This window comes from Schistocerca americana, chromosome 5 (assembly GCF_021461395.2).
Source record: "Schistocerca americana isolate TAMUIC-IGC-003095 chromosome 5, iqSchAmer2.1, whole genome shotgun sequence".
Lineage (NCBI taxonomy): Eukaryota > Metazoa > Arthropoda > Insecta > Orthoptera > Acrididae > Schistocerca > Schistocerca americana.
The window spans coordinates 260357513-260367355 of NC_060123.1; the positions used below are offsets into that span (position 1 = coordinate 260357513).

At 41.7% G+C, this 9843-nt stretch overlaps 1 protein-coding gene across 1 annotated transcript; it reads left to right on the forward strand.

The window, feature by feature from the left end:
- Positions 1-7506: 7506 nt before the first annotated feature.
- On the forward strand, positions 7507-8793 carry LOC124616308. Its single transcript, XM_047144612.1, has one exon. The coding sequence runs from the start codon at positions 7507-7509 to the stop codon at positions 8791-8793; it is 1287 nt and encodes a 428-aa protein (XP_047000568.1).
- The last annotated feature ends 1050 nt before the right edge of the window (positions 8794-9843 follow it).

Consider the following 9843-nt stretch of genomic DNA (forward strand, 5'->3'; position numbering starts at 1 on the left):
TGAAGTTTTATATTCACGTAAGAAATATGTTCCTAGCACCACATCTTTTACACATCCATTTACTCCAAAGAATCCTACAATGGTTCTCCTCGCACTTCAATTCCAAGAGCACTTCTTGCCTTATCGGCTTACTTAAAACGCACATGCCGTTTTACAGGTAGTAATACTAATTTCTTCTTCTTTACCCTTTGTGCAAAACCTTCCGACACTGCCGACACATTACTTCCAGAATCGAGCAATGCGTCAACTCTCTCGTCATTTACTTTAATTTTAATGATAGGCTGAACATTAATTATTTCTTTTCACTCAAAACACTGTTTCCTCACTATATCATTCTCTATGTCTCTTCTCTTCCATCTCTAGAGTACACATATCCTGTTCGACCCACCCTCAATTTCGTACTCGTCCCAAAATAATTCATTAAATGCTTTTTTCGCCCCAATTTCATTTTTTCTCCCTTCTAAACCTCTCGCTATCTTAAACTTCTCGTGAGTCCGCCATTCTGTCCAAATATCACTTTCTATATTAGAATCAAACTCACTGTATTCTCCCTTAAAATTATCGAGATTAGTAGCTACAACATCATTATCATAAAATACAGAATTACTTTTTATTTCCACATCATTACAAACACCCTCACAAACAGAACTTTCAGCAGCCGCTGATGCATCATACAACTTGCTACACAAAACCTCATTTACCACCGTTTACAAATCACCAATACAAGAACCGTTCATAGTTTCACCATCCTCTGCCGTTACATCACATAAATTGTAGCAACAGCATCGTGCAATTTCAGAATCAATCATTAAATTCCGCTGTGTATTCATTTAAGCCTGAGCATAATACGTTTTCCTCTCCTACATGCTCCTGCACCACATTAATTTCAGATTTCACATCAAATTCAGATCTACATTCATTCTCAAACAAACATTCAAGATCCACAGATCCATCCAGAATTTTGGGTTCACCTCTTTTAGTAGAAAGATAGACACAGATTTCTTCCTCTGAAGTAACAATACCAGCAGCTTCAACGTTTGTCACTTCAGCACATAAAACATGATTACTACCTTCCTTCAGAATTAGTTCACCAATATTCACCGATACACACACAAATTCATCAACAGCTGACGAGACTAATGCTACGCTGCCATTATTAACCTGCTTAACAAATTTCTCCGTCACAGTATCAACTGAAACATCATCACCTTCATCACTATAATCGTTACAGCTGGTTAGTACCTCTTTAGAATTTTCTATACCATCTAACTCGGCCAAATTCAGCTCCACCTCAGCGTCCATTTGGCACATAGAATCTTTCACTGCATTAACATTCACACAATCTTTTTTCTCACATTCATAAAATAGATCATTTAGCCCTAAATCGTCGTCATCGCCTTTACCGTTATCTTTCATTATCTTAGGATTACGTAAGATCTGATTTGAAAATTTACCTATTTGATTCTCATCTCTTACTAATTTCATTTCCAATTTATGACGCCCTTCTGCCGATTTATTGACACATCACATTTCCGTTTACTCGCCAGTTTATTTTGCCATCTCCGGACCTGATTTGCGGCGAAACTTAGTTTCCGGACCTCCCACCACGATGGTTCATTTCGCCAGGTGCCAATTACTCAAATTTGCGTTTTTGGTGTCGGTCCCTGTCATGAAAGTATCCGCTCCCATTACCTCCTTGAAACTTATCATTGGATGTGTTCTGTTACCGTTTTCCTTATCAAAACTGTTGTTTGCGTTCCGTTGATAACTTCCCAGATGTCTTTCATTGTAGTTACTCGGACTGTAGTTATGATGTCCACTCTGAAAACTATTTGTCTGCTTACTTTGCGGTTTAAAATTGAACGCCCATTCTAATTTTTCTACAGAGTCAAAAAAATCGTCTATTGTGATAACCACCTTTTCAATGTCGTAATTTCAGTAAGCACTCCCAATGGACGTCTTGCAAGTTCATGTTTACAAAATTCTCGCATCTACCCGTTAGCGTATTTAAATGTCGGCCCGTTCACAAACACATTTAGGAGTCGTTTGCTTGGCTTCACTCCAGAACTTGTTCAGGAAACTGCTTTCAGATATTTCGTAGGTTGTGCACATATCACTGTGTATATTTGCCCACGATTGCGGCTCACCTTCCAAATGTCTTTTCACGAATTTTATCTTCGCATCGTGGGACATTCTCCTTATAAAACCATTTCTGCATTCTGCTATAAAATTTACTGGCTGATATTTCCCGTCGTCTCCAGAACATTTGACCGTCCCCGAGTGCATCCACGGAACACTGATCACTGTAGGCGTTTAATGTGCAGCTAAAGAGTTCAAATTAGCTTTTTATTTCATTGATTTGCTTTTTAACTTCACCATTTTCAATTTTAATGCCAGATTCTACTTGTTCCTTTATTTGATCTACTTCTTTCTCCCCTTTACCTATTCGAAAGCGTAAGGTGCTAACAGCATCTGTCGTCTCAGCTACTAGAACATCCTGCCTACTCATATAATTTCTTACGTTGCCTCCCAGATCTGCCTGCAACTTCTCCACCTTATCACTGAAATTTTTCTCCGCTTGAGCAACCTTACAGTCAAGTATCTCAACCTCATGAGAAATTTTGCCCATTTCATCCCGAATGGTTTTTAATTTTCCGTCTACCAGTTCCTCGATTCCACTAGCAATTTACCTACTTCGTCTTTCACAACGGAAGCTATTTCGAATTGAACCTAATCAATTTTTAAATTTAAGTCACTCATATCTGTTTAAACAGAATCAATTTTGGATCCCAATCCTCTTACTATTTGCATCAATTGCGACATAATGTCTCCCCCAAATTCATCTCCCTCGCCTGATTTCGGACTACATGCCCTACCAAAGTCACCGCCGATCACGCTCTTCCGCTCCAATTTCGGGCTATGTGGCTTGCTAGTATTTTCGGACCCACACAAAAAGGCCGACTGCTTAATATTAGCGACGTCTATTATTGGATTTTGATCTACAGAATCATACATAATCTCGCTATCAGAGCAGGTACTTATCCTTGTCGTGCTGGATCCTTCTGCCATGGTACTACTGCCGATGTTGCAGTTGAGGCAGACGCTGAATATCTCGTAGCCTCTGCTATGGTACTATAACCGCCGCTGCGCGATGAACCGCCGTTGAAGATGCCGCTGCTGGCTGGAACCACATGCTTTCGATGTCGCTCTTCTACTGGGTTACTTTCTTATCACTCCTAACCACTGCTCAAACTCGGTGCACACAACTATTGCAAAATTTGTAACTCAGAGCCTCCACGCAAACTGCCTAAATGCCACAGACTTGGAACCTAGAAAACAGAATGTCGTTAACTGTGAGAATTACAATTGTAATTTCGCAATTATTAATGAAACCTAATATTTATTAAACCGATCTCACATTTAAGTTGTGCGAGAGGTCCTACCTATCGAAGGTCAGATAATACTTTTGGAAACACTTTGCAGAATTCAAATCCAATTCTAAAACTTTCCAGAGTTCACACACTGTAACTAATACTTTTAAAAATTCAATCCGGTTCCAACACTTTGCAAGATTCTTATCCTTCAACTAACACTTTAGAAATTCCTATTCCGGACGAACCCCCAGTTGCAAGCTAACATCCCAAAATGTTCGTGCTGACATGGGGTTCCTCTTCGCCGGAATGTCTTGGCTCAAACAGACACTTGTGACCCTTTGGTTAAATTGTCTGGCTAATGACAAGTTTGCGAAATTGTATGAAACAAAGTTAATGTAACATATAATAACAGTAATAATAATATAGGGAGCTAAATTTACGACCCATAAGCCGGCCGGAGTGGCCGAGCGGTTCTAAGCGCTACAGACTGGAACCGCGCGACCGCTACGGCCGCAGGTTCGAATCTTGCCTCGGGCATGGATGTGTGTGATGTCCTTAGGTTAGTTAGGTTTAAGTAGTTCTAAGTTCTAGGAGGACTGATGACCACAGCAGTTAAGTCCCATGGTGCTCAGAGCCATTTGAACCATTTTTTACGACCCATAAATGATGCGATTTGGTTAGGATAATATTTATTCATAAAGCAAACTAATAGCGAAATTGGCCGTATCTAGAGTTACTGTTACACTCGAGTGCTTATTCAGTTGACACAGTTCGATTATTCTCAATATCATCGCGAATCACAAGTCCACTATCTACCTCGTTATCTACGCGAAAAGCTAGAGTTCACACGGTTGTCCACCGCTCAGAGGCTAAGTCGCGCGATACCACAAAATTTTGTAAGTCGTTTCACTTCCTAGCTACCTAAAGACCGACCGTGCGCTTTCGTTTCTCCACGAGCACTGTCCCCCTGCCCGTCTCCGTCCGCGTCTGCTGCGTGCCGAAGATCGTCACCCAACACACTAGTTCCCTTCCCTGTAGCGGTCCATCTGATTGGCTACAGCTTATTCTACATTATTTCACATTTTAATATATTTAAATAATCAACGCTTGACCACTTACACGTCCTAAATAAAGTAACAATAATATCCATTACATAATAAACGGTAAAATCTTTTACATAAAACCAATACAATTTACTTCTTAACTTTGAATGTGACTGTCAGTAGCCTGGAATCAATGTGCTTTCTGATAAATTAATAAAGAACAAAAGTAAATATTATGCATTAACAAATATTCTATTCTCTAATGATTTGGCAAGTTGTCATGCTGTCACCGTTCAATGTGTTTTCTGCGGAGGGGATGATGTTCTGATGCTGAATGCTGAACTGAATACAGTGATAATTTAAATTTACTATATCTTTTAAACAAGTAAAGTTACAGAGTTGATATTTTCAAAGGTTATCATTTTAATGATGTGCTTTTATGTGAAATGTCGATCGTTAAGATCGACCAAATCGTTCAGATTTTAGCATTCATGTCTTTGTCACAAAATTTGTTAATTTCACTTTAACAGTAAATCCTAAACTATTACAGATATGAACAATATTCAAGTTTTATTGGAACCACAATGAAAATTTAAGAAAGATTGTAGATTAAAATTATTGTGGCTTCATTCCCTGAATTACTACAAAATTAAATAGTTTTCATAAACATTTCCCTTTATGGCTGATCTCATATTTAACACTGCAATGCCTCCCTGGGCACAAACAGCTCCTACGGGATTTCCCTATGACGTAGGTTCTCCTCTGCCTCACTCGCACACTACAGCTCCTAGGCCTGATCAGCCTGGCCCCATTCAGCAAAGTAGACACCTGTGCATATCCCCATCTCGTGACGAATCTGTGCTCTTTGTGGCACACGGTTCTGGACGACAGGATTCGTTTCAAGATTCCTGGAAGTCTGTCTCTTTCGGCTATATACTTAAATGAGAGAGAAATGCTCGTTAACTCACAACAGCCTTCGATGTAATTGTCTTACGGCAGTCGTTGCAGGTTTCACTCATTGCCCCCTTGATAGTCCAACCTGCTTCAGTCAACATTTCCCAATCTATCTATCGTATTATGCTTTGTTTTGCACCTATTATACAGTGGTCCCTGTTTATTTAGAAGCTTCTTTACTGCCATTATATACCATGGAGGATCCCTCGCATCATGACCTGCTCTATTAGGTACAGTCTGGCAAGTGCATGGTCAACTGTTCCGTTAAGCATGAGCCACTGTTCTACATGCTCCTTTCCAGAGGTAAACGCTTCTGGTTCCTTTCTGATATACGACGTTACTGCGTCTTTGTCTACTTTCTAAATATATAAAGCCTTACCTACGTTTTAGTGGCTATATGTTCTTTGATAACCATTGTCGTCGCAGCTGCATCATAACCACTAATAGCAGTTGCTATGTGGAAATAAATATATCACGCCTATTAGCTGCTTTTAGGTCCAATATATTTTCATCATGAGTGAGTTAGCGAACGATCTGTTCAAAATAGTTCTGAGAGAATGCATTTAGTAATGTTTAACAGGATACTTGGTCACGCCCACCGCTCACAGAACTTAAATTATCCCAATTAATTGTCAGATGATGTGATTTAGGGATGATATGTCTGGCTTCAACTAAACGTATGGCAACAATGGATAGACAGACGATGGGGAAGCAAACCACTCGCCATTGCAGCGCATGTTAACAACAACTGATGGGCAGCCATACCATCAAGAACCACCTCCTTACTTTGGAGTAGAGACACTGCCGCCCTATATCTATACATGTGTACAACACACGTCATAGACGTTTGGCATCACCGCCCCCATTAGACTTTCAAACGTGGAAAATATTTCTGGTTCGTTGAGTCATGGTACACAAACATGTGAAGGTAGCCTATGAGTAATGACCACACAATGCTTTCAATTGTAGGGTAATCTTCTGCTAGTTAGAACTATTCTCAACTGAAGGATGTTTGCCTGAGAAGGCATGATGTCAGTGATACATCTCCCAATGTGTCTCAGTGCCTGTTATTTCCATATAGGTGCCGACTCACGCCTTCATCAAAGCAGCGTTCCCACACCTCCCAAAACTGCATCAGAATGAATTATGGAACACTCCATGAACATGAGGATGCTTGTTTAACTCTTCGCCCCCCACCCCCGATCGCCCCCCCCCCACCTCACCCCTCGCCACCAAATGACCGCAAGCCACTTGCGCACATCCCGGACGCCATGGAAACGACAGATCGTATTGACTGGCGGTCAAATATTTCCCTACCAAACACTTCGTTGTCAGCCCTGCTGAGTTTCACTGTTGGTCATTTATTGTTTCCCGGTCCCTTTAACTTTTATGAATAGCACAAGTGCTAAAGATGTAAGTTGTACTTGTAGTCAAAAATAAAACTACTGGAGAACCATACCATTGGCCATGTTTTAACTGTATAAAATTCAACGTGTATCTTGATGAAAGAACGTATTTTACCAGTTGCATATACATACACTACCAGTATTAACAAATTATTGAGAGAGCAGCTCCTTATACTATGTACATTCATATGGTGAAGCTGAGATTATTTTGTAATTATCAGCGCCTGAGCTTCATCGAATCAGTCACGGTTACGATGTTGACATAATTAATTTTTTTTTAAATGTTCTTAGAACGCCATGTACTATTCCATCTAGAGCAGGTCATAAAAGCACACTCAACTCAGAGTTGCATCCCAATCGCGAGTAATCTTAGCTACAGACACTGCACATGACAATTTGGTTGTCTATATTGCATTTGCTCCTGAGTGTGCTGTTAGCAATGCGCCTGTTTTGAAACATATCTTTAATTATGATGTGAGGCAAATGCCAACAGTCCTCTTAAGACGTGTGATGTGCAGTGACAAACAAGGACCGCAGTTATATGCTCATCTTCCTGACGTTTGTGACATCTTAGCTTCAGATAAGATTTCCGCTTTGTTTCCACTTTAGGTTTACACTGCTTACGAACGCATGTTTGCGAGACTTCTTAAACGGTGATACCCGGCGCCTGTTTCAACATCGTAGATTAGAATGTGCTCCGTATTTCCAACGAGCAGTCAGTGTGAGACAATGCGGTACTCAGACATCTTGACAGAGGAGTTACTTCTCTGCGCTGTTGCGGCGCGCATCGGTTCGGAAAACTTTACAGTGGAAGAGAAAAGTGTGAAAGTTGCCAGTGAGGATGTGATAGGTTTTACGTGTGCGCACATTCGTATTTTTGTAACAGCAAGAGTTGAAGGGAACTGTGAGAATAATAGCAGGCGAGTGCAGTTTCATTTCTTCGCCAAAGTTATGCCAAATTTTCCGCTGTTGGATGACAGGAAGAGTTATACAGTGCAAGTGTTCCAGCGGGAAGCTGATTTCTTTTCAAAAATCCTGCCAAAACTGCAACGAGGTGTTACGTGCACTTGTGAATGTTACGTGGCCAATCGCCAAGTTTTGGTAATGGACGACTTGTCGGTCCTTGGTTTCAGGACCATGGATTCGAGGCAGCTCTTCGACTACGAGCATTGCGAGACGATTCTGAGAACACTAGCCTACTTCCACGCAACTTCCATAATTTACGAAGAGAAGCAGGGTTCGCGTGGCTACATCCAGCAGAAATGGTCCACCGAAATCGACCAGGATTTTGAACTTTCGAAGGTAGACAGTCTGATAGACGGCTGGATGGTGGCCGGTGTTGAAGTTATTGCAACACTCGCCGAGCAAGTCTGGCCAGGTGAAGAGGGTGCTGACATCGGTAGACGCATAAGAGGAAAACGCCGGGAAATCTGCCACCGTTTTCTCAAGCTGAGGAAGCCGTCCGCAGTGCACCGGAACGTGGTGTGCCACGGCGACTTCTGGGCCAGTAACGTGATGGTCAAGTACGACGCCAGCGGCAGGCCGGAGTCTGCCAGGCTGATCGACTTCCAGCTGGTGCGGTACGCGCCGCCAGTCTTCGACGTGATGACCATCCTCCTGCTGAGCACGGATCAGGACTTCCGGGACCGCCACCTACACTCACTCCAGCAGGTGTATTTTTCGACGCTCTCCGCACAGATCGCAAATGACGGGCTGGACGCCGAGCGGTGTTATACTCTTACGGAGTTCATTGAGAGCTGGCACGACATGGCTGCAGACCTCAGTATTATCGCTGCTATTCTCCAACCACAAGTACTGATGGACAGCCGTCGGCTGCGGCTGCTAATGGCCAATAGAGAATCGTACGATCGCTTTCTGTACATCGACCGGAGGAGAGAGGTGCTCGAGGAATTCTCCGCGGACGCTTTCTACAGAGCGAGAGTCACTGAAGCTGTCAAAGAGTTCGTTATTCTCAGTTATGAGTGGATTCATGGCGAAACTACAAAAAATTCGTGAATGTAACGTTTCTTGTTTTCTGAATAAAATATATTATGGCTTTTTGCACCTTAGTAGTTTTATAGTTTTGAAAAAAAGTAAGTTAGGAGTTTTTACGATTCCAATGGATTTTCACATATCAATTATGACACAGATGTAAGTTTTTTGGTTGCTCTATCACTCCGTAACTAGTGTAGATCATAACGTCTCAACCGCTGAAATATAACTGACTGATTGTAGCAGACCATACTTATGGTGGTCGTAAGCTTATCATTTTATGAAATATGCGTTGATGATTTTGCTTGCACTATTCAGTTCACCACCAGTAGTGGCGCTTAGTTGATTTTCACTTTTTGAATCAGTTTCCCTCTGCAATCTGGAGTTAAAAAAAATGGTTCAAATGGCTCTGAGCACTATGGGACTTAACATCTGAGGTCATCAGTCCCCTAGAACTTAGAACTACTTAAACCTAACTAACCTAAGGACATCACACACATCCATGCCCGAGGCAGGATTCGAACCTGCTACCGTAGCGGTCGCGCGGTTCCAGACTGTAGCGCCTAGAACCGCTCGGCCACAGCGGCCGGCCTGGAGTTTTCCTAGATATCTGTTAGGACAGTGGTAGACGGTGTATTTATGTGTGTGTGTTTTTGTCTCCCTTTATGGGCGGGCGTGCAACGAAAAAAGATGTTTCTCTAGATGTGTCTATATGAGCTGTTATGAAAGAGACCCTGCTGATCAAACGTATGACAACTTTCTATTTTGCGCTTAAAAGCTTGTTGAACTTCAGTTCTCATTGATGCTAACTGTCCCGAAATAGTGTGGCTAAATATGAGCTGAATTCCTATAGTGTATAAAAAGTTACGAGTTCGTATCAGTATCATTTCGAAGTCAAGCTACTTTGTTTGGTTAGATAACCGTACTGGAGAAGAGAGAAACAAATATGAGCGAATGTTACGACAATCTGTAATACGTAGTTTCACAACGGGCACAACCTCCATTGCACTATTTTGCCGTGTGCTACATGCTGTCAAGTGTCGTTTATGATTGTAGAACGTAACCCCACACTGT

Excerpts from the sequence above, each read along its gene's own strand:
- LOC124616308 (XM_047144612.1), top strand. The coding sequence starts at position 7,507 with ATGCGGTACTCAGACATCTTGACAGAGGAGTTACTTCTCTGCGCTGTT.